Genomic DNA, 25,689 nt, shown 5'->3' with positions numbered 1-25,689 from the left:
CAAGGAATTATTTATGCAAAACTTGTGCCAAATAATCATTTGCAGATTATAATAAGCAAGTAAATGAGTTAAAAAAGCAGAAGTTATTTTCATGCCACGAGATTTGGGCTAAAGTGCTATTTGAACTACACTTTAGCTCAGCTGTTAATATTTTTTCGTCATGGTCATTGTGCCATGTCATCCGTCTTTTTCTTTCTCTCTCAGGCTGTTATCTGGCTGCTGGTTTTTCAATCACGTACAAGGCAGCGTCTCCTTAGCCCTAAGGATGCCACTGCATCAGATCTTGATTAAAAGGGAGCAAAAGGCGCCTCTTTGCATTTCTGAAACGGTGTCTGCTGCTCTTCCCCCCGCCTCTCATTCTAAGTCTCTGTCTCTCTTTCTGTCTCTTTCTCAGCTTTCCTTCTCATTCTAGTGATGGTAGTGGTGGGTGGGTTCATTTGTAACCTCTCCGTGTTATCGAATCAATTTCAGCCAGACAGATTCTATTAGATTTAAATACAAACTGAGTTGGAACGGCCCCATCTTCACCTCTCAGTTGACAGAGAGAGTGAAAAGAAAAGAGGAGCTGCAGGAAAATGATGAAGTGAAAGAGGTTCTATTAATGCCGCCAAGAGCCTGACCGTGTGGCCAGAGGACAGCTGGATGGGACTGCAGGTAGTGTCATTGGTGGTGGGGTGGGTGTTATAGAGGAGAAACTTCTGTGTAGCAATTCCCTTTGTCACTGGGTGGAACTATGCATGTCCACACACCCCAAAAAACCTTTTCACCAGCTGGCGGGCGCCCACACACAGACACAAGCACACTTCATCATTCTGAAGGAAAGTATATCACCAGCACGAAGAGGAAGGTGACACACACACAGATACATACACACTCCCGTACGTGGCTAAATGTCACAGTCAGACACATATTGATCTGTTGAAGATATGGGGTGAATGATGGCCGTGCCGTGACATTCACGCAGGCACAGCCTTTGCCAGGTGGAAGGAGAGATGGGAAAGGGTGATATGCTTATGGAAAGACCTTATCTTGTCCTTTATGGAAATATGAAAAAAAAAATCATTTAGCATTGCCCAACATCTCGCTTTGTGCGCCGCCTTTGTCAGGCACTTGTGTACATCTGTGTCTCTGTGTGTGTGGGAGTGTGTGTGTGCTTGTCTGCGTGTGCTCAAACATGTTTACACACACAAGACAGGAAGTGCAGCCTGTTTGCACGTCTATTTTTTGTGTGTGATAATGTATGCGTGCATGCATTCCGCTTACACGTACACTCTTCCATATCCACCACATGCCAGTTTTTGTTCCTCTCGCTGTATATATTTTTTTTAAAGGCCCCTAGATGGAAATCAGTTACCGTCATGACTGACTGGGAAACAGCTTCAGCAGACACTTCATTATTCACCTCTAGCACCAGCATCTCCTCGCCTCGCCTCTCCCCTCCCCTCATTCTCTCTCTCTCTCTCTCTCTTGCTTGTTCTCTTTCTCTCTCTCTCTCTCTCTCTCCTTTTCTCCCTGAAGCCCCGGCTGTTGACAAGCAATTTTAAGTGAGCCTAAATTTAAAACTCGGCAGCGTCTCGGGATGCCGACGGGTAGTGAGCGAATCGCAGCAGTCCGGAGAAAGGCTCCGGCGCTGCGGTGACGGGGCTTCGGAAAAATGTGTTAGCGGGGTAATTGATGTGATGTGTTTTATCTTCCTCATTATCCCTCTCCGCGCCGAGACAACGGGGAGATGGCTGGGTGGCTGCGCATGTGTCTATATGTGTGTGTGTGTGTGTGTATGTGTGCGTTCACAGCAGGCAGCTCTGACAGCTCACCGTGGCTCTGCTTAGTGTGTCAGACAAGTTGGCTGTAAGAGTACAGATGGTGTTGTGTTGGCCAGTCCGATGCCCTAGAACACTCAGCAAGCACCTCAGCACTGGTCAGTCTGAAGAATACACCACTTTACTGGCTGATGCTTCCACTGGTCAACTTCCCCTTTAAGCAAAAAGCATACGCATTTCCACCGTAGATCATTAGCTGTGGTGCTCTGTGCTAACTCCTTAGCATACACTGTGTTGAGTGATGATAGGCCATTAGCCTTATCTGAAGACAGAAGACTGACCTTTTAGTAATAAAAAAGTTGTCTGCAGTTTTTAGTGTAAGGCCCAAATTTTAAAATTGAAACACCACTAACTCAATATCGTTGATACTGGGTGACTGATATGTTAAAAATGTGATATTGCAATTATTGTGACAGATATTGCAATATGATTCACAATGTTAGTGGGAATGATTATCATTATTGTATCACAATTTTCATTTTCACTGGAAAAAACTATAAACATGATGATGATGATGTAATTTTTGCTACAGTCTGTACCACATATAATTGTATTTTGTCACACATTTTGCCTTTATCAAAAAATTGCGGCTCCTACAATTTAGATTTTTTTTCACAGCAGCCATTTTGACATGAGATAGTGGGTAAACAGGTGTTGCTAATGAGATTAATAATGGTTCCATTCCATTTAGGTCTAACAGAGGCTGGGTGCTGCTGTTGTTCATGCTGACTCACTGGGAAGGCTCCAGTGCACTTAAACGGATCAGAGTCTTAATTAATCTCATTAGTAACACCTGTGTTTACCCTGCTATTTTATGTCAAAATGGCTGCTGTGAAAAACACCTATTGCACTTGGCCATATTACGATTTCAAGAATATTTTAGATCAAATATTCAAGCCTAGCTGATTCAAATATAATGTTTTTTGTAATCAGCAAGGGCTACATTCCTTTAGGATAGGTCACCTACAAAACAGACATATTTTGTTTCAATGGCAAGTAAAATTGGTGAGCAGTGGGATAACTGAAGAAAACAAAATGCTGAGAAACACTACAAAAATGTACTAGAGCTACATTAAATGAGTTTTTTTTTTTTTTCAAATGTATGATCCACTGGCCAAATAACTTTTTCCTTCCTCAAAGGCCACTCTTCTTGCTTTGAATAATGCTAGTAACATACAGTCACTAAATATTGTCACACTAAAGTCACATGTTCTTCCTCTTCCTCCTCGTCCATCTCCATCTCTATCAGGCAGTTTGACACTGATCAGTTCACAGTGCTTAATCAGATTTGTCCTAGTCTCCTTATTTTCTAACCATCAAAGTGACAAACCTGGATAGGATTGTGGTTTCACAAGGTATTTCTCCTGACTGTCATCCCAGTTTCGGTCATTTGAGACACTCCATGCCTTGTATTGTGATTCTTATAAACCAACAGTGCTTATGTCACTGTCCACAGGGTGTTTAACAAGAGAGCACTGCATGATGTCATTTGATACATTAGGAGGAAAAAGCATCTGATTCACTCTACATATGGTGCGGGGGCAAAAACTTGAAAAGAAAATTGGGTATTAGTCATTATCATAATCACTGACGTATGTAATCACTTGTGTGAAATTTTCAAATGTTATCGCACACTTTTCAGCCCAAAATAAGTGCTGAGCTTCCCCCTGTGCTCTGAATTCTATTGTGGCTCTATTGATATGAAAGTCATGTGGTGTGGTTTGGGATAAGAAGACCATAGAAACAATGAATGACAAAACAATGATGATACTGCTATCACTGAAATGTACTCCTGCTGATTAGCTCTGCTGGGTTCCTCCAGGGCTCAGGCGCCGCATTAGAATGTGTTAGATAGAAAAGCCAAGCCTGGAGAGAGAATATGTCTTTCTCTTTTTCCCCTTTTTTTGTAGCAACTCAATTACTTGGCCTTTACCCCTGGGAAGTCCCTGAATCTCCCCCTAACTAAAAACCTATTTCTCTCCCTCCCTCTCTCTTTTATCTCTTGCAGACAAACCTCCTCACTTCACACCGGCCCAGCCTCCCGATGGTAAGTCCTCTGTGTATTCACTCTGCTCAGCTTCTCTGACCGCTGGTGTTTTGGGGGCGCCTGCAAATAATGACCTCAGAGGCCGGATCCCCTCCTTTGAAGTGGGTAGCCATCTCCGCGGCACTGTGCCAGCTTTGGCTGTTTAAGAACTGCTTCGGTTTTTGCACCTTTAGTATGGCAGGCACGTGGCCAGGTCTAGGGGTCTTTGATGTGAGAAAGATCTTTTGATGACTTGATTTGATCTGCTCTGCACGCCTAGTTGGGCTGTTGTTCAATACCTGTTACTATAGCAGCTTTCACATCCTTGTGATAGGGTCTAATAGGGTAATCCCCCCTTCTCTACGTATACTACTTAAGTTTAGTCTGCCAGCGAAAATAGGCCGGGGGCACAGAGCAACAGCATCACACAGCCTTGTTATCCACATGAACTGCTCCCAATCCTATACAGATATAAATCTCCGTACTTGCATGTTGTCTGCACTGGTGTTGCATTGTTTCGTTTTTTTCTGGTCCAGTAACGTGAGCTGTTAATTAAAAAAGCAACAATTTATTGGCAAAACGGTGGATCTCGGCAAGCTTTAATTGGAGGGAAACAGCTGGTTTTCAAGCTGCTATCATGAATATTTATCAGAGGCAGCACGGTGTGGCAGCATGTGATAGACTTTGGTGTTTTTGCTGACAGACAAGCAGGGAGGGACTCCTACTAGTTCTAAAGGTGTTGCTTCATCCTTGCAATGTTTGGACCTACAAAGCCAGAGGTTTGGAGTGAGGGAAAAAACACGAGGAGAGAATGCTTCTAATGATCCCAGCCAGCCAGCCAATGCTGGGGACAAAAAGCCCTGCTGTGGGTTTGCTGAATCTGTTCCTGATAATTGCTCAATCACTTGCCCCATAGGTCGACTTGTTTGCAGAGGCTGTTTGTGAAACACGCACTGCTTAAAAAAATGTTTCAAATTAGAGGTGGTTTATGATGAATGTGATTGTCTAGCAGAGTCAGGACAATATCCACTGTGAACATGAATTGGTTTCCACCACCAGCCTCAGTGAGTAATTGAGCTTGATTGAAGCTTTTCTCAACAAGCCTCACCTCAGAACCTGGAGAGTGTACAGTGTGCCTTTGAATTTTGATTTTTTTTTTCTTTTCTGATGGCCTCATCACACAAGACACTGAAGGTCCATTTGCAGCTAGTACAATGTGCAGCGGCTATTTGTTTTTCTTTTAATGACAGATGGAATTGCCTTGACAAATGATTATATCTCTCATAGAGGTCTCTATTTGCCTGTTTTTGAAACAAACATTGCTACAGAACTTGGCTCTCAACTGGGAAAATGAGAAACAGTAGGCACTGAAGCAACCCATTTCTGTCTTCCCTTGAAGTTTCTCCTGCAAAAGAAAAAATGCCCCGCTTATCGATCGAGCCACTCATTTCCCATGTATGAAAGTTTTTGCTGTCTGAAGGGCACAGTTTGTTTCTGCACTAGTCAACCGTTTAAAAGCTGCTGCTAGGCCTTAATTACATTTCCAATAGTTCTGTAGGCTTTCTATCAGCAGCCTATGCTTTTTTAATGTGCCAAGCAAAACATAAAAGCAAAGTCTCCAATCACCAGTCTAAGCCTGCCCTGAGGGACAGAGTTTCCCTGGGTCATTTAGTGCCGGGGAGATTAGTGGGACAATTAGAGATGGCCCAAATACGACAGTAGGCCTCTTTCTGGAGATGTATGGTGGGGTGGTGGCAGAGCAGGCAGGGAGAGGGTCTGTTTAGACGATGCTGTAGCACAGGGCTAATATAGCTCTGCCATTAGTCAAATCGGTTCCAAAGAGCAGAGGGCTCATTCTACTGAACTTGTCCTCAGCTCCAAGGACGCTTTGCTGCCCGATACATAATTACCGAAAATCACAGACAAGACACCAAAGAGTCTGCATTTTTAAACAGCGTAACTTGTCTCAGGACCGGCATTATTAGTATGAGGAGATTGTGCAGAAAGTGAAGGAATTTGTTCTGCAAATCAAAATGAGAGAATCTTGGGACAAAAAAATGCAGGTTTTGCACAACATGCAAAGTGCTTAGATGATATTTGTGGCGTGCACCACCCGCAATTAGCTGATGATTCCTGCCCAATGAATGGCCTCTAATCACTAGTCAAAAATGTGACAAAGTCACAAAGCAGCCTTTAATTAGGCTCTTTCTTTGAAGGCTCAAAGCGGCAGTTGCTCGGCTCAGGCCATACTCATTATTGCCTGTCGTCTCCTGATAATAAGACAGTTGTTATGTGTTCGGCCAAAATCAAAAAGCCACAGAATTTGCAGCTTGACAGATTAGAGAGTGCTGGGCTTTAGAAACAGGGTCAACTCTGAACAATATTTGATATGTTTCTTTGCCCCCAGTTTTCATTGTCCTTGTACAAACAAAATATAGAGTCTGTTTGTCTATCGGTTAAGAGCATAGGAAGGAGATATCATCACTATGAGATACAATCTTTGAGTAATTTCTAATCATTTTTGTTTATTTAAATAAAACAAAAACACTGAAAAGCCCTCCAGGCTGTGCATAAGGTATTCTGTTTTTCACTGGTGAAATATGATCCAAAATAGGCTCAAAAGGAAATGAAATGGAGAAGCTGAGTTGCAGATAGTTCAGGTATTCTCCTATGACTGTAGCTGTCTCCAACACACCCTGCCTGGCGGTAACAAACACATTTGCTGTGAATCCTTCAATTTGGCATTTGTCACTGAGAGTGTTCCCTAGAGGATTCTCTGTACTGGCAGACAAAATAAACAGCTGGACTAAAATGTGATTTGATCTAGGACTGTAGGTTGCTTGAAGAAAGCGCTTCTGGGCTCACTTACACTTTGAGAACACCAGCACTTCCCAAAGAATTGACAAAACTTTTTGTCAGCTTTCAAAGACTACAGTAACAAACTAGTGCTCACCGCCCTTTACCCTTTTGAGATGGGGGGAAAAAAGCCCATGCACTCACTAGGCTCCTGTAATTTATTCTGCCGGAGCCTTTCCCTGTGTTCTTGACAGTAAGCCTGACTCGGAGAGAGGCAGAATTAATTATGACTTGTCGGCCTATCTTAATTAAATCTTTTCACATCATAGATTTCACACAACAGAGCCAAAATATCTACCTCATCTTTTTGGCGGGGGGTGGGGGTTCTGGCTGAAAATGTCTCACATCAAGATATCAAAGGTACACTGTAAACTTGCCTCTCCAGGATTAGGATTTTACAGATGAGTTGTCATGTCCAGCTTTTAACAGAAGGCAGCTTGTTAGCCCACCATTTTGGGGGGTGTACGAGTGGGAGGATGCAGCCTTGACGTTATCAAGGCAAAGTTTGTTGCCCTTCTAAAGTACACAGAGCTTTCCAAACGCTGAACTCTGTACCCTCATCCTCACCAGAGAAGACTCTCTCACTTGGTATCTGTGAACTCAGCATATGCTTACGTGAGCATCTTGCCCATAGACAAGGAGCTCAGTGAGTGCTGTTTTTTCACTACAGAAGCAAGAGGGAAACAAATTAGTCGAGTCCTGTCAACCCCCACCCACTCCCAACCATCCAGCCTCCTTTGACAGGATTCCCACTCAGGCCTACCTCGCCTCACCTCAGCGTACCCGGTATTGATCTGCCGAGATAGGCGAGAAGCAGCAGTTGGCTCAAAGGAGAGGCAAAACAGAAATGTGTGTCAGGAAGGATAAAACTGAATGGGCCGACTAGAGAGGAGTGTGATTTGGTTTATTCCTTATTCCACAGAGTAATTATTGAAGCTGTCAGCAATGTAAGTTTGCTTTGATACGTCCAAGCTCACCACTGGTTGATGCCGCTCGTGTTTGGACCTCAGACCTCGGAAGGATCAGCAGTTGTTTGATATGGATGGATAGTAAGTTGAGCTATCTGAGGCTGTGATCTGGAAGCTGTCATCCAGCAGCCCTGATAGCCACGTCTCATTTGTTGGCATTAAGCCTCTCCTGTTTCTAGAAGTGGAAGGCAAGATCCCTGATGTGAAGCATTGCATCTCAACTTGAACTTGGCTGTTCAAACTTTATAGGACCATGTCAGTGATTTTGCATGTTTAACATAATATCTACAAAATGGATATATTTCCCATTTATTTTCCCACCATTTTCCAGCCATTATTTTCCATTCATCCCACTACGATATGAAAATGAACTTTCAGAGACTTCAAACTTTCTTCACACCAGTATTCCATCACTGTAATGAAGTCTCCACATTAGTTTTTCTAAAAGCAGCAGCGCTGTTGTGTTTTGATGGTTTGAAATGCAGAATGAAACGGTATCTCGGCCAGAAAATAGTCCCTGGGGAAACATTTGATTTACACAGCTAATTATCAGTTCCGTGGTTTAACCCAAACTTGAAAATGGAGAGATTTTGATCATATGTTGTGGAATCTTTAGTGCGCCTACATGATTTGCAAAATGGTTTGCTGCAATGTAAAATTTTACTTTACATAAACATTCAAACATTCAAAATCACTGGTATGGTTCTTTAACGTTCCAAAGAGAAAAAGTGCTCAAAAATGTAAACTCAGCCACAAATCAGATGCAAATAAAAGCTATTTTTTAGTGCGTTTTTTTTTTTTTTTTTTAATATACCTCCGCGCTGATGAAAGGCATCTCTGTGATGGGAACTCTGGGGCTGATAACTTTGTTTTTGCCTCATTAGTCACACGACAAATTCACCCAAACTTTGTATGACTGCTCTCCCTCTCTCCATCACAGGAGAGGAAGGCAGCTTTTGCAAAAAAAAAGAACAAATAAATAAATAAATGGAGTACCTAGTCTTTGAAATGAAATAGAAGGAATGACTTTAGTGGCATAAACAAACCCTATCGACGGCATGAATCCTAGCGAGCTAATTAATAGTTCCTAGCTGCTTATCGAAGGCCTTATCGCTCAGCATGCTGGTGCACGAGGATGGTTTAAAGGAAGCCCGGGCCCCCAGCTCTTTGTCATATATTGGGACTAATTAGTATGCAGAATGGCCTAATGTTGCTGTAAATTAGCTCTCTATGTTCTTTGCATGTTGACGTCGACGGGGGCTATTGAGCGCTTTGAAAGGCCGTGTTGCTCATTCTCTCTCATTAACACCACGGCGAGTTATTTTAAATGGAGTGACTCAGTCATTGTTCCACTTAAAGCTGTGATGGGCAGGCGCTAATTTAATTGTTAGGTGGCAATGTCAGAAAATAACCATGTTGGGAAATGTAACCAGTGCGACAAATTTCATTCTCAGGTTGTTAATGAGGGGAAAATAAGCGGCTCCCCTTACGAAATGTGTTGCCGAACAATGTTGCGTTGTGATTTCCTGCTATTACCCGAGTCTTCCATCACAGTTAGTGTTTTCCTTATTAAGGAATGAAAATTAATGAAGCATTTCGTTCTTTGCTGAGAGTATCCACTTGGTTCACATCGACTGTGGGCATGCAGTCTTGGGTTTTCTGTAGAAGCAGTGGTTGTTGTGAGAGTCACACGTCTGGAGTTTAGTGCCCCCCACCCCCCTCACCCCCCTCCTTCTTGAACATTTCACCCCTTGCCTCTGCTTTTCTTCAGTCAGCCAGCAACATTGTTTACAGACTGGAGCTGTACCAAGGGATGTGCACACACACTCACATACACACACACACACACACACACACACACACACACACACACACACACACATAAATACACACATAAATACACACATATACATGGATACAAGTTGATGCGAACACCAAAATCAGATGTTAGCTCCGGAATTGTGTGTGTGTGTGTGTGTGTGTGTGTGTGTGTGTGTGTGTGTGTGTGAAACTATCCTTCTGAACCTCCTAATTCTTGGCTTGTCCCTGACACACATACAAATGCACACACACACACACACACACACACACACACACAGGCTGAAGCATGAGCTGAAGGGAAGTGTTCTTGGTCTGGTTTGCAGACGTGTGTGTATGTGTGTGGCAATTAGTTTTCTGGAGTTGTCATGGCAACCAGATGCTCATGTTATGGGCAAGCCCATGGTGTCCCATTAAAGACCAGTACTGTCATGCAGGTAATCATTCCATTCAAAAATCACTGCTCATATGGCAGCATACACACACACACACACACACACACACACACACAGTGGCTAGATCCTGCCTACATGTGTTGTCTTCATCGCTATTGTCATGATTTTTGGATTTGAAAGCCTTGACATCCACCCAACCCACCCAATATCTGTGTGTGTGTGTGTGTGTTGAATATATGTGTTCCGCTCCACTGGACATAATTACAACACACTGACTCATGGCCAAGCGGCATGTCAACGAGAGCATTTACACCCTGCTAGGCTTTGCCACAATACACACACACTCACACACACAAACACAGACTTTCTCCCTCTCTCTCTCTCCTCTCATATGCACATGCAAAAAGGCATGTCATCAAGGCATGCTAGAGTGTATATCATGATGGTAGCTGCACTCCTACTGGGATTTAATAAGATTCATGATACTGAAGAGAGAATCTGAAGCAAAGACAGAAACCCAAAGAGAAAAAGATGGATTCATTATTTAAATGTTTCCATGTGGCTTTTTTCCTCATTGCTAAGAAACTCATTGGCCCCTGTATACAGAGAAATACTGACAGTCACTGTGAATATACAGTGAGGCTGATCCTTCATTAAAATAATCCTGTGCTTTTGCTGTTGAGAAGAACATTGACACCAGAATCTTTCAAGTTGACTCTGGTGCTCTGCGCTGACACATTAGCATACACTGCGTTGAGTGATTGTAAACACTAGCAGTACAGGAAGACTAATTGGAAAACAGATGTTTTTAGCAATAAAAAGTTGTAGCATTTTTTTATTATTTGGCCTATACATTTTAAAAAATTAAAAGCATTAACTTAGTATAGTTGCAGATCTCCTCTCTATTCACCTTTCTATGAAAACAAGGAAATTGTTCCTGCTTTTTTTTTTTTTTTTTTTTTTTTATGTATAACACTATGTTTCACCAAAATTCCTCCAATTCCTATATGATGCTGGCATACCTAGCCACAAATAATTTAATATGAATTATCCTCAAGCTTTATAGTTATGAAAAGGTGCTATTTTCTCACATTTTAGATATTGCCAGAGGTCTACTATGATTCAGTGTCGTGTATGCTACACTGTTAGAGTGAAGCATGCTATGACTCAGCCAGTGTTGTGGAATGTTACCATTAAAAATAACTTGTTACATTACAACATTAACTTCCATTACAACTAAGTGATATAGTTTATAGGCCTACTGAGAAAAGTAATGTGTTAAACTTTAGCACTACTAAGCACTTGTTTTTTTTTCACATACAAATTCAAATGGCAACACTTCTTCATCTCTGCCATTAGCATTAAGATAAACTAGGATCCTCACTAAACCTACACTAAGCCTATGTGCAGAAAAATCTCTCAGGGATTCGATTTTTATTTGTTTTTGAGCCAACAAAACAATTAGGATAAATAATAACACAGTAATGGCTTTATTGTTTAAAATAGCGACTAAGTACCTGATTACTTGAATTGAAAAACTACTGTTACCGTACTAGTTACCAAAAAAAACAACAAAACAAAAGAAAACACTGCACCCTAAAGAGTGTATGCTAAAGCGTTAGTATGGACCGCAAAAGTCAGTGATCTACCAGGTACATATGTATTCTTTTTTGTGTGTGTGGAGAAACAAACAATGAAAAGACAAAGACAAGACTTCAGATGAGACTGTTGTGCCCTTAATGAGCGGAGGAAGCACTACTGATTATTTTTTTGTGCAAATCTGTGTTTGTGCATCTTTTTTTTTTTTTTTTTTTTCATTTCCCGTGCTCATTTCATCATTATATCCACCCCCACCTCCCAACACACCCCCTCTGTGTTTTTTAACCGCACATCTCGGAGTGTGTGAGCGAGAGGGAACAAATAGAGAGGGTGTTTAGTATGCCAAACAACCTCACATGCCGCTCATTTCCATAATGGGGGGTGGAGGAGAGAGAGGGGGGAATAGGTGGAGGAGAATTCGAATAGTTTTGCTGTTTACTTTATTTTGCAACAGAAAGGCACGGTGAAAGGCTGAGGTGAGTTGTGTGTGTGTGTGAGTGTGTGTGTGTGTATCTATAATACAGATGTCTCCATGTGTATGTATGTGTGCGGTTTGGCTATTTTAATAGGTGTTGCGGTTGTTATTATGGGTGTGTGTTGTGAGTTGTCACCAAAATGATGAACGTAAAAGAACAGGGTCCAGTGGAAAAGGTCAAAGGTATCCCATAATAAGCAAACAGGTAAGCTGGCCTCTGTCTCCTTGTGTGCGCTTACTGCCCAGTTTAAATTTTCTTGTTTTTCTGTGGTGAGCTTGCACCCCAGTACACTGTATAACTTCATAATTAGAGTTGAAGTGTTTGTGTGTGTGTGTGTGTGTGTGTGTGTGTGTGTGTGTGTGTGTGTGTGTGTGTGTGTGTTCGCTCTTGTAACATGAGGAAAACGCTATAAAATGAAGCTAATTGGTCTATCCTCAGGTTGGAAAGAGGACATTTTTTCAGGTCAGGGTTTAGGGGTGACACCATGAAAAATGTCCATCTCATTTCACTCCCATATTGCTTCAACTGAGATTTATTCTCTGTCCTCTAACCTTAACCCTACTTAATACACTAAATCCAACCTCTAATGCAGCTAGACTTATAGCACCACACTGCAAAAACATGGCCAAGGAAAAATCATTCCATTAAGTATTGAATCTTAAAATCCTATATTTAAGATTTAATATAAGCTATAATTAATTATTTAAATGAATATATCATTTTTATGATTTTAAGACTGAACTCTATGTAAAATAACTCATTAAGATGAATATTTTTTAATTGTAGGGTAAGAAATAGTTATGGTCAAGGTCAGGGTTAGTGCATTAAACTGTTTTTATGTGGCTCCTACACACATGCACACACACGCCAGGCAAGTGAAGTGTTTCTCTTGCATATTGCATATCAAATATACACAGAGCACACAAACGCAGTCAGTTGTACACACACACACACACAAATTTGCTCACCCCGTGCCTCACACATGTGGAATTTCATTGCGAGTGAGCTCACGTCTCAGGTGTCAAATCAACACGCACACACACACACACACACACACACACACACACACACACACACACACACACACTCCATGTCGAAAACAAGGCGTCCAGTGTGAGCCTTTCCACATGTGAAGTGTATTAGCCGTGACATTTCCCAGTGGTTTCAGACAGCTCTCATCTCTTCCAGCTGTCTCCTGTCGCTGCTCTGCAAAAAACAGTCCATCTTAACGAGTCATTTAGTCGAGCATGGAGTTAGCTCTAAAATCAGTTTTTTTCTTAAAGTGCAAAAATCCACCATTAGGGAGAGGCATTTCCACATCATTTCACTCATTTCCTGAAATAAGTGACCATAATCAGGACTAAAATTGCTTGATTTGAGGAATTTCTGTGGATTTGTGAAATAAGTGAAATTATTTCAACCCAAATGGCAAATTTTTGCTCTTACCCAAATTACTTTTCTTTTGGTTTTCCCCTGATTTTAGGTTTAAGTGCTCATTGCTGTGGTGTTTCTGCCCTGCGTTTTCCAGTCTTTTTCCTTAGATTTTCTGTTGGTGAAATTGCTGTAGGTGGCACTGTTTTCTTTGTCTTTTCAGCTGTTGTGGTTGCTCAGGCTAACTACCCAAATCCCTGTATTTATGTATTTTTTTTTTTTTTGCACACGTCACAGATTATTAATTTGACACAACTAATGTTTACTAAACTCCAAACTGAATGACTTATGAAAGTGAATATTTTTGCACTGCAAATTCCTCTCCCTCCCCCTCCACTTAATCTGTGTTCTACTCTCTATCTCCCCCTCCACTTTGCTCTCCCCAATGCCTCTATTAAAGCTAGTGCACAACCATGTTGCTTACAAACCCATACACCAACACAAGCTAAAACTAAATGCACACACTCGGACACACTCACACAAACACACACACGCGCAACAAGACCCCCGACTGCGTGTATAGCCTACCGGGTCTGTTTCTGCTTCTACAGGAAGTGTTGAATACATATGCATATGTACGGCGCTTGCTCTACTGCCTTTGCTGTGTGTGTGTGTGTGTGTGTGTGTGTGTGTGTCTAATCCAGCCTATTAGTTGTGGATCCAGCTTATGCATGGGAGATGGAGAGGGGAAATGGGGGCACAAAGCACTGCTGTTACTTTGGATAAGAGAGGAATAACTAACTGACCTCTGGCCCAAAGGCACTCTGGAAATGTGTATGGGAAGGAATTGAAGAGGAGGAAGCAATTTGAAAGGTGAGAAGGAAGGGAGCAATTAAAGGAAAGAAGCAAAAGAAAAAAGCAAGGGAGGTAAGGAAAGAGAGAGCTGCAGCTTCCCTTCTGACTCAAACATAAGCACCTCACGCATATCGAGCGCATTAACTTGTCAGCATCCAGAAACTGACCTGAACTGAAGTTCCCCTCCGATTCCTCTCCGCTTTTCCTCTCGTCCTCCTCCATCTCCCAGCAGCCTCTTCTTCTCTGTCCAGACCCTGAGGGCCTGTCAGCCTGGGGGGGAGGCAGGGCCTATATCACGATGTGTATGCCAGGAGCAGATACAGAGATCCAATTAAAACAGGTTGAGCCACTCGGTGCCTCTTTCAGAACACACATTTTTGTCTGATCTGCAACAAGCTCCAGAATCCACAGTCACTGTGTTTGTAGCAGCTCAGATTGAAAAATGAATCAGGTCACGGTTTTTGTGTTGTTTTCATGTTGTCGTTAATAGGCTACCGAGGTCAACACACACAGACACACACACACATACACACGTTTAAAGCGTCTCTCTTCTCTTCTTCGCTCCACTCCCAGGCGTGCGGCCTTCTCATTTCACCAAACATGCCATTATTGTGTTGTGGAGTCTGCCTGTTTTAATCATGGTGCCTTTGTTGTGCCACCTCAAAATGGACAAAAGCCTTCACCAGCTGTGGTCAGGGAGGCACCTCCTTCATATCAGAGATGGGCAACACTGACTGACCAACAATTTTTTAATAAAAAACCCATATTAGCCCCAACTGGCTAATATACCAGTCTCACTTTACACTTAAGTCCACCAACGCCCAAAGTGCTCGTCGCAGCACAGCAGGGGCTTCTGACAGCGGCCGTAAAAGCTGCTTTACCACATGAACGGTCATTGGTGTAATTTTCACAGGCGTGCTTTAACACAAGCAAGCGGTCAGCGGATTTACACACAAGAGAGGCGGGGTTTGGTTCAGTGACTCAAGGCCATGTAACGCTCATCAATCCACTCCGAGGCAATACATTTTCCTCCTGTTCGAAATGAGACGTTCATGGGTGAGCAGAGGGACCAAAAAGAGAATGTGCAATTACTTCGGCGCCATGCTGGGTTCATCTGATGCCACGCTACGATTCAATCACCTTTTTTTTCCCCCCACCAGTTCCATTAAGGCACAGAAGAATGGGGATTGGTTCGGGTGATGATGTGAGTCTCCCTATTTTTGTCTTCAATCAGATAACTGAGTTTTGTATTTTTTTTTTCCTTTTCTGCTCCAGTCTTGGACTTGAGTGGCTCCGAATTCAAACTGTTCGAAATGTCAACCGGGTTCAGCGCTCCTGTTAGACGGTTGCACAGGTCAGGAGCTGCCAGAGACAAGGAGGGCAATGGCAGGGGCAAATGGCACACCCACCACACACATGCATACACACGTACACACACACAAACACACACACACACACACACAGATTTACCTTTTCCTGGGGCACTACAAGATTGGTCACAGTAGTCCTGCTGCAAAAGATGAGATATGGCATTGGAGATAGGAGGAGGGAAGCCTCAGGGACCGGATACACACACACACACACACACACACACACACACACACTCATTAGTATGCATCAGCACACCCTCTGGCCAACACAGGTAAACAAACAGGGATTGTTGTTTGTAAAAGGATGCACCATAAAGCCAACTTAAGCAAAAGATGATATCTGGCCTTTGCCTGCTCGTCACTGGCACGCCTTCAGACCAAATACATTTTCCATGCGCACTCTCAAACTGGCTCAGAACAGGCTTTTTGTTGTATACACTAGCACATAAGGAGCAAACAGTGATACATGCTGGGTTATATTCTAATCCAAGGCCTGTTCACTGTAAGATTTGGGCATATATTTGAATGGAGCCTAGTGGTTCCTCAAGAAGCTGAATTTTGTGAACAGCAGTACATATTTATCACTCAGTGATGTTGCACTGAGGGCTTTTTAAAATTTTTACTACTATTCTGCAACATATCACAGAATTTGATTGACTTTGGTAGAGTTTTGGGTTGTATAGGTACCTGGACATTATATGAGCCCACATGATGGTGAAATATCCTCATTAGTTACCCACCTTTGTTCGCCCCTGTGCTGCTAATCCACAATGTATTTCTATCTCTCCATTCACCAAAGCACTGCAAAACCGCTTTTTTTTTCCTGTGGAATTACAATTATTTGTGAAAGTAGCATCAGGTCATTTATTCCTGGCACAAGGTTACTATGCAGAAGATGCTACCTGCTGAATATACTTTCCCATTCAAGTAGGAAAATGACAAGAAAATAACTGTTTAGTTTCCCCAAAAAATGGGTCCCGGGACATGAAAGGAATCTCTCAACCAAAGAGTATATACTTTGTATCATTTAGTCGTCTCCAGTTGGCTTGAATGTCTGACAAAACATTGTTTCTTTGAGAACAAAGTCCCAGAGTGGAGTATGCCTCCAGCTTGCTCATTGGCCAGGAGTCCTAGTCATTCTTTGGCTACACTGACAAACCAGAGGCAGCTCTTCTGTTTGGTGAGCGTGCAGGCCAGTCACCCACTTGTGAACGTGCATGAGGCCTTTTCCAGAAATGATCTCTTTAGAAAGGTTTTAGAAAAAGTATATGGTTTTAGGACATACTGGACATACAAAGAGACTGTCAAGACTTGTCAAGGCAGAAATGGCTGTAGTTATTGGAACCTTCGCACTCAGTGTGGCATGCGATTAAAACTGTGACATGTCAGACAAGTCGGAGTACATGAATGATACAATATATATATATATATATATATATGTATCTTTTTTAGATAAAGTGTTCCCTCAAGCGTATAACGTTTATTATTGTTCAAAATGGTAAAAAATGGAATTTATGGAATCAAAACAGTCTGAGCCAGCTTGAGGGTCCTGGCCATAACATGTTTCAGAAAGCCCATTTTCCACATCACTTGTTCCCTCCATAGCCTTGACTGCTGACATCACTAAACACATTATGCTAAAGGGCGAAATCAGAGCCTGTTCTGTAAAAGAGACGCTGTTGCTTTTACAGGAAGTGTTGCTGCATTCCAGCCTAAATCTTAATCAAGTTTTAATGAGCCAAGAGAGAAATCAGCCACAACATCGCACACATCGCTTCTCTCCACCACAATCCTCTGAACTATATGCTGGCAGTTGTTTGGATTTAAGCTGTTCCTGTTTTATTCAGGTAAAAGGCTATCAATCTAGATTAAACACAGCTAATATTGCATATTACAATAAACAGGATTATCACAGTAATGCTCTTTGCCTCTCTAAAAAAGGGAGACTCGACTGTGCAGAAGGGATGTTAACGCTCAGCCAAAGCTTGTCCTCCTCTCCCTCTAGTCATTCTCTTTCTTTCCAAGTCAAAGGATTTAGGATATAGGTAAGAATAAAGCAAATACAGAGTGTTGAAGATAAAACCCGAGCGATTATGTCAAAAGAACATGGTTCAAATAATACAATAACAACAACAAATAACCAAGTAAAGATACAGCATCTGCTGACAGATTTGCAAGGTAGAGGCTGAGAATGTAATGATATATTCAGCTAATGGTTTGGTTTGACATAAAATACTGAGATTACAATTGGAAGAAAAAAAATGCCTGCATTTCTGAGAAAACAAAAACTGTTCAAAGCAAAGGTCCTTTGAAACCAGATTTCAGACTCAAACACATTTCACCACAGCGACTGGAGATGAAGGTGTGATGCGACTATATGGTGCGGTGTCTTTCTAGTGTTGCGTCCTCACTAGCAGTCTTTGTATAGACTGGCAGCCATTTTGACATGAAATAGCAGGGTAAACACAGGTGTTGCTAATGGCAATAATTAAGTTTCTGCTCCGTTTTAGTGCACCAGAGCCTTTACAATAAACCCGTGTGAAAAATTCCATGGTCCTGGCTCTTTTAGATCTAAATGGAACGTAATCTTAATTAATGTGATTAAAAACACCCATGTGTACCTGCTATTTCATGCCAAAATGGCTGCTGTGAAAAGGGTTTATTTTAAGCTATCTTGTTTCCATTTTCAAGCCAAAATGCTGTCACCTAGCAGACCGAAAACATTGACAGACTTGTCCATTTATTTGGCTGGAGTCCAGCTTGTGTAACAAGTTGAATTCCGCTCAGCAGAAGTGCGATGTCCCTAGCCAAAATCTGCTACCGTATCTCTTCCTCCTGTTGAGACAATGCGCAAGAGAAAACACTGTTCCAAATCCATATTTCTTATATTGCATTCAAGCCAGATTATTATGTGTTAATATGTGTTAGTGTTAACTGTAAATATGAGCTTCCTACCCAGAAAAAAATGTTCATGTCCTCTCATTAGTCACATTTGCTACTTGGAACAACATGGAAGAGTTGCCAGCAGTACTACTTGTTATGTGCCTAAGTAGCCTGTGTCAGCTTCTTTACTGTTCATATTAATGAACTGAATAACACATTTATTCAGTTCATTCATATGACAGGCTAGTGTTAGCTTTAGTGTAAATCTGTCTCGCTGCCACAGCTCCACAACAATTTGAACCAAACGTGTGAAGATGTCCGTTTCAAACACGTGTCATTATCAAGACGCAGTGACACTGCAGCTCAAATTGAACCCATGATGTGTGTCTTCAGTTTCTGTCAACTTACATGAGCTTATTTCAGACCACTATTGGAAGCTGATGTGCAAGTACACATTGCTAGCTTTTCACCAGTTATGCAGATGGAACGTGTGTACAAATAGCTGTGAAGATGTGAAAAGTACCTTTTAAGCTGTTCAGGCTGTGGAAATCACAGGTGGAGGCAACACTCTGGACAGATAGATGTGTGATCATGCTTGAGTTTTTGCCTATCCTGCAGGCAATCCCCTTTCAACAGGTATTGTATTTGCAGTTTTGTTGTTGTTTTACACCCTGATAAAGCAAGAAAGTCACTCAGTGGTTAGCTGCATTTCAGCTTTGTAAGGCGAACAGCATGGCATACCGTTGCCATTTGGTGAGGGTTTTATCCAGTGCTCCTTGAAGGCAAACATTTTAAGTTGGCACTGAACCCTTCACCCTGGCAGCGTTAGCGCCATGATCAATTCACTGAGCTGCAGGGGCACACGCGACGCACACTGTCTTAGAGAGCCGCAGCACGCAGCTCAAAGCAACTCCGCGGCGCGCACATATCGATGAGCGCAGTCAAAAATTTGGATTACGATTTGGAACGAGTTTCTCCAACCCTGGGAAACGCACACAAACACGCCATCTGCATTCACAGTTTGAGCTGCTGCCATGTGGTAGAAGATGCTGAGGTTCACAAGAATCTATAAAAATCCTTTATGCCACACTTGAAGCAGATATTGCCTAAACTGCTGGGGAAGATAAGGCACTAATTTATGCTTTCTGTAGTTACACCTTCACTCACTGGGATGTGCTCATTTGAAGTACTATATATTTTGTACATTGTACATTATATTGTAAGTGGCTGGCAGTATAGGCAAGGTGTGGTCAGAATTAATGGAGTCATTTAACTTCATTTAATATGCGCAATATGAAAAACAAAAGGCACTTTCCTCCCTCCCCACTTGCCCTACCTGCTAATTTATTAATTTCAATTTCCTCTTTTCACCTCTCTCTCTCTCGCTCTCTCTCTCTCTCTCACACTCTCATAACCTATATATAGCCTAACTGAGAGAATACCCAGCATGCATCCTGTTGAGGTATCACCTGGAAGAAAATCAACCGTCACTGAGCAAGAAACAACTAAGTGCTTCAGAAGTGGGAGCGCACGCTCTCAAATTTTCTCACACGCCTCGCCCCATTTCCCGCTTCATTTAATTTCTGTGAGTCGTTTCGGCTGATTTGCCTCTGCCGCCATAGGTTTAAGTGTTTTGCGGCGAAACATTGGCATATTTTTTCACGACAGCGTGCTCTGTTACAAGAAGGGGGTTTTGTAGTTGCTAAACTTTCCGATGAGCCCACAATAGGATATGGTGCTGCCAAACGACTAAGGGATAGTCGAGGATTATGCAGGATTGCACCTCCATTGCATAAGCTAAAGTGCAATCGCAATGGTTTTATGCGTGAGTGTGTGTGTGGGTGGGTGTGGAGCCATATGTTGCCGCCTTAGGGCCCAGCAGGTGATTGGTGTTGAGCAGGAAGTGTCATGTTATTAATACCCCAGGTGGAACATTGTATGTCTTCCCCGGCATTAATTTTATCTCTCACCTCCATGGAGTCTCATAACACCTCGGTGTACAGATTAAGGTGTGTGTGTGCCTGTGTGTGTGTGTGTGTGTGTGTGACAACTGTCTGATTTAGTTCAGTCTTTGTTTTGCAGCGTCTTACGTCCCAACTTGTCTCTGGATTTGGTCGTTTAAGGGGAGGGAATGCGCTGTGAAGGGAAAGGCAGTGTTGATCAAACTATTTTTAGACAGAGCGCTGGAAAATGTATCAATTATTGAAGCTCCTGTGTATATGCGTGTGTGCGTATGTGTGTGTGTGTGCGCACGCTGGAGGAGTTCCCGGTGAACAGAGCTGGTGTGAAGATTAATAATGAAAGACTGAAGTGTCAAAGAGAGAGAGTGAAGGTACAGAAAAGACAGAAAGTGAGCGAGCGAGGTGTGTGCGTGTGTGTGTGTGGGGTGGGGTGGAGGGTGCAGTACCGCCTGTTCTTGTACCAGGGGTGATAATAACTCAGTCCGGCACATTTTCTGATTCTTTTCTCAGCGCTGACATCATCCCATCCCGAGAATATTAGAGAAGCCCTCAGAAAGACGAGCACTTTCAGCCTATTTGCTTTCAGATGAGTGACGCTTCTTTCCCCACTCAGAGCCGTTATCTGGCCATTTTTAAGGCTGGAGTGTTGGCTGGAATCACTTTTTTGGTCTTCCACTCATCCACGAGGCACTCCAACATCTCGAATACACCAATCAGAGGATTTAATGTTTTCGCCGTATTATGAAGGTTTACTCCGAGTGAAGTTTCCCCGTGATGCAACGATGAGATTAGAGAGTCCTCTTGAAGTTGTTTGTATTCAGTTCGTTGAGATATTTTCACTGGTTTGTTTTGATCTAAATGTGATTTGGTGAAGCAGAGATGAACCTTCTGAAACTTGTACACGTCACACAAAAGCACCTCACCTGTGCACTCGTTTTTTCAAAATAACTAAATATCTCTACTTTGTTCCATGAAGATGCACATTTTTTGGGAAAGTGAATAAGTAAATAAGTAAAAAAGTAACTAGATAAATAAATAAATGAATAAATACTTTTTTAAAACATAATAAATGAAAAACAATAAAAAATAAAAAATACCGTATGCTTTCTGATGGGAAAAGTCCATCTTTATAGGCCACGGTAGTGATTTTTTGAAAGAAAAAAGTGTTAAATTCGTGGTGTCCTTCTACTGCCCGTGTATAGTTTCTTATTCATTAGCTACTTTCAGTTGGAAATGATCTGGTTTTGCCAGCTTTGTTTCTTTATTTTGGTTGTTAAAGTTATCCTTAAGCCAAACCCAGGCAATATTAAGACTTTTTAAAGAAAATAATGATTTGGCTTCAGAAAGCAGCCCTACTAAATTAACATGGAAAAATGTGCTAAAAAGGCCATTGCTTTTCCTTTTTCCTGAAAAATTCTATTACAGTTTCACACGCTGCAACTGCATGTACATTTTAGCCATTGTGAACACAGGATTAAGCCCAAGTCAATTTGTGATTGGTCTAATCTTAGCAATAGAGCGGATGTTTGGATATGTGTACCTGTAGTGCCCAGGCAGCTATTAACTTCTATTCAGAGCAGGCCAGCTGGATATTAGAAAAAAAAAAGTCAGAATACCTCAATAGTGCGAGATGTGTCCCTCCGTCTCTGACGCAGCTGTCTCATTCAGGTGGACTGTATGTATGTGAACTGATGAAGATGGATTGAAATGTAACGGACGGCCCAGCTCTGAAATTAGCTTTTTTTATCGGAAGCATTTGCCTTGTATCTGTGTAAATGTTTTCACAAGCAAACTATCGATTCATACATCCAAGGTCAGTCTCTAATCCAAGATCTTTGTTTGGATCGCCCACTCAGCACACACACACACACACACACACACACACACGCACACACATTCAGCAAGGGTCAAAGGTTAGACGATGCCATCCTCCGCCCATTATTTTTAGCCACCCTCTGTCTTTTCATGAAGTCCAATTTCCAGGATTTAAACTTCCTCACATGGTGCTGCATACATATGGCTTTGGTTGAATCATGAATATGGAAAACCCTCTGCTACTGCACACACACACACACACACACACACACACACACACTAGTGTGTGGCCAGTTATAACCCTCCCACCCAAACCAGCTGGAGATCATCTGCTGGAGTGGCAATGGACGGTGAACAATATGGTCCCACCCATCCTCATGTAGTATTCATGATGACCTTTCTGCTGCCCCCACCCCCACAGCTCCTCCAGAACACACACACACACACACACACACACACACACACCTCCACCAGCATGGACTGGCCTAACATTTTGCCCCCTTGGGTCGCTTAGGCAGGTGCATTGTCGTTAGCACTTAGTCCAGACACCTGTGTGTGTGTGTGTGTGTGTGTGTGTGTGTGTGTGTGTGTGTGTGTGGTGTGTGTGTGTGTGTGTGTGTGTGTGCGTGTGTGCGTGTGTGTGTGTGCAAGTGTAAGTGAGGCACTGAAGCGGGATGATAAACCAGAGTTAACTAGTGCAGTATTGATGTGTGCTTTGAATGAAAACTGCCTCTTTTATCAGTGGAGCAAAAATAATTTATGATGGGAGAAGAGAAGAAACGAGATGAGGGAAGGAAGGATGGATGGATGGATGGATGGATGGATGGATGGATGGATGGATGGATGGATGGGGAATTGGCAAGAGGACAGGGCGTAACCATGTCGAAGCAGATAGTTTGAAAATGGGGCGTCATGTAGTCGGCGTGCTTTTGATTTTACACCACCAACTGTCAGATGTTTACGTTTTTTAAATAGGCAGTGTTCTCAGCATATTTTGGCAATTTAATAATTTGAGCAGATGTCTGAAAACACATCTGTGACATTCAAATGAAAGAAAAATTGTGAGAAAATACTTCAGATAGCCAGGGCTCCTCTTGCAGCTGATTCTAACCAAGTGTTTTGGAGACATTCATTCATCAGTGATGAGTAACTATTGATTGGCTGATGGTATTGGTGACCCCGTCCACCTGCCTGGCATTAGTGGCTGCTACCCCATAAAGCTGCTAAAGCAGTGGCAGCCTGATGCTAATTTAAGCTTCTACATGACTGGTTGATTTGTTGAAAAGGCCCAGTTTTTACAAAACAACGTGGGCCAATTCTGATTGTTGTGTTTTTCTGGCGGCATCATTTCCCACAAAGCACCGGGGTAAGTCAGAAGGAGTACCAGTGCCATCTTCAAAGTGTACACAGTAGCAAAAATGCTCCGTTGAAACTTTGAGGCATGCTGTTTGCGTCACAGTCACAGTGAGGACTGTGCCATTGACATCTGATGAAAGATCAGATGAGGGCACAGCAGTAGAATTTTTCTGCAAGTATGTATGTACTCTTTTAATATAATTTTAAAAAACATCCTGGACTGCTACATCCATACAGAAACCAGGAAAAACCTAATTTTTTTTCCCACTTAAATGAATTTCACAGTGTCTTCACACCCTGCGTCACATTCATCCACATTCATCCACTAGGTGTGACTTTTTTGGCTAAACATTGATTTGGTTTGATTTCCTATTCACAGGTTGGTGATTAGATTGAAAAGCAGTTTGATTTGAGTTTGTAAACTGTAACTCAAGCCAAAAATTTGATTCAGTATCTTTAGCCGACATTGCGTACCCATTACTAAACACATGGAATATTGTACGAGTAAAAAATTATGGAGAAAAAAAAAAAAAAAAAAACTCAGACAACAGCCTTTAAAGGGTAACTAAACCCCCAACCCAAATCTGTGTGAAGTCTGACCTCTAATGGTGAAAAGTAGGTGCCTGGTCTTTGGAGGCAGGTGATGTCACCACCCATAGAGAACAACAGGTGGTGACATCACCTGCCACCAAAGACCAGGCAGCTACTTTTCATCACCACCCAGAGATTTCAGTTTGGGGTTTAATTCCTCTTTAAATAGTTACTCAACACTAGCATAAATCCTCTACTGCACTGCCCTCTAGTGGATGAATCTTTTAGGCATGTTGCATGTCTGAGTTACGCTTAAACATAATTTATTCTGAAAAAAAAAAAAAAAAAAAAAAAAGACAAAGTAGTTGCAATTTTAATATTTTGTCGTAGCGCTACAAGTTCAGGTCATAGGCCCGAATTTATATTCAATGCATCAATGCAATGAATGGATTACGCTCCTAATTCCACACATTCAGACTTGTGGTTGGAAGGTTGCTGGTTTGAATCCCCTTAACCCAGTGGGAAAATCTTTCTGGACAAAATGAACTGCTGTGAAAGTGCCCTTCAGCAAAGCATTGAAGCCCCTGTTGCAGCGGGGTGTGGTCGTACTAAGCAGCTCCCAGCGTCAGTCAGTGTGTGCAGCTGCAGAAAAACACAAGCAGGGTGTTGGTGGAAAAGAGCCCGGAGCTTATTCAGCGCTCCCTAGACAAACACAAGGTTAAAAACAGTATATTTTCAACCAAACAGCCAGACCGACACACATCAACTGATTATTGAACTCGTGCTTGTGGATCCAAACCTCCTCACTCGCTTCAGATTAAGCCGGTTGTTTATAAGTCCATTTATTTATAGTTTTTCTCATTATGCGTTGTTAGCCTACATATAGCTCCCGGCCTTGTCGGGCACAGCGGGTTCATATTGATTGGAGAGCAGGAGACAATGAGATTGTCGTGGTTGTGAGTTAGATAGCCTCAGCTCCCATCAATCTAATTATTTGCAAAGAGAATTTCTTTTATAGATTCGTTTGAAAATAATCAGATCTAACATCATATGAGAGATACGACTGTGGTCTGTGGCAGTTTAGTGGTATTTAAACCCTGCTGCACCTCTGATTCACTGTCTCAGTGTGCATCGCTGTTGTCAAAGAAGAGTTTTAACAAAAATAAATAAAAATGGACCTTTACCCTACTTTACAACCAGACCAGGCATATATGAGGAATATAAATCATTTGAAGCCCTTCGTTAAAGTGGAATATTGGCTGTAATTGTAAGCTGTATTCTGTCACTGTTTTTGAGAAAGCGTGTTTTTGTAAGTCAGTAGGAATATATATCAAGGAGTGCATCCGGCTCCCTGGGGAAATGCTCTTTAATTGTATGACAAGGGTATTGTTACCATTTAAAATGTCAGTGGATGTGAACTGAATTTAATGGTATTAATTTGTTCTTACTGTTATGCACTTCACAATTGCATCATTTTCTCAGTAATCATTCAATTAGGCTAAGTATCTGCTATACAGTCTTGTGTGCCTCTTCGACCAGAGGAGGCACACACACACACACACACACACACACACACACACACAAACACA

General features: G+C 42.2%; 1 protein-coding gene across 1 annotated transcript in view; it reads left to right on the top strand.

Moving 5' to 3' along the window:
• The window catches only part of agrn (agrin), a 281,668-nt gene that overhangs the window by 116,789 nt on the left and 139,190 nt on the right, over positions 1 to 25,689 (top strand). The window contains exon 3 of the mRNA XM_030054836.1: positions 3,829 to 3,867. Coding sequence (XP_029910696.1) covers positions 3,829 to 3,867 — 39 coding nt within the window. The remainder of the gene's footprint in view (positions 1 to 3,828; positions 3,868 to 25,689) is intronic.

The sequence above is a fragment of the Myripristis murdjan genome, chromosome 7 (genome assembly GCF_902150065.1).
Source record: "Myripristis murdjan chromosome 7, fMyrMur1.1, whole genome shotgun sequence".
Lineage (NCBI taxonomy): Eukaryota > Metazoa > Chordata > Actinopteri > Holocentriformes > Holocentridae > Myripristis > Myripristis murdjan.
This window is presented reverse-complemented; position numbering and strand designations above follow the sequence as displayed.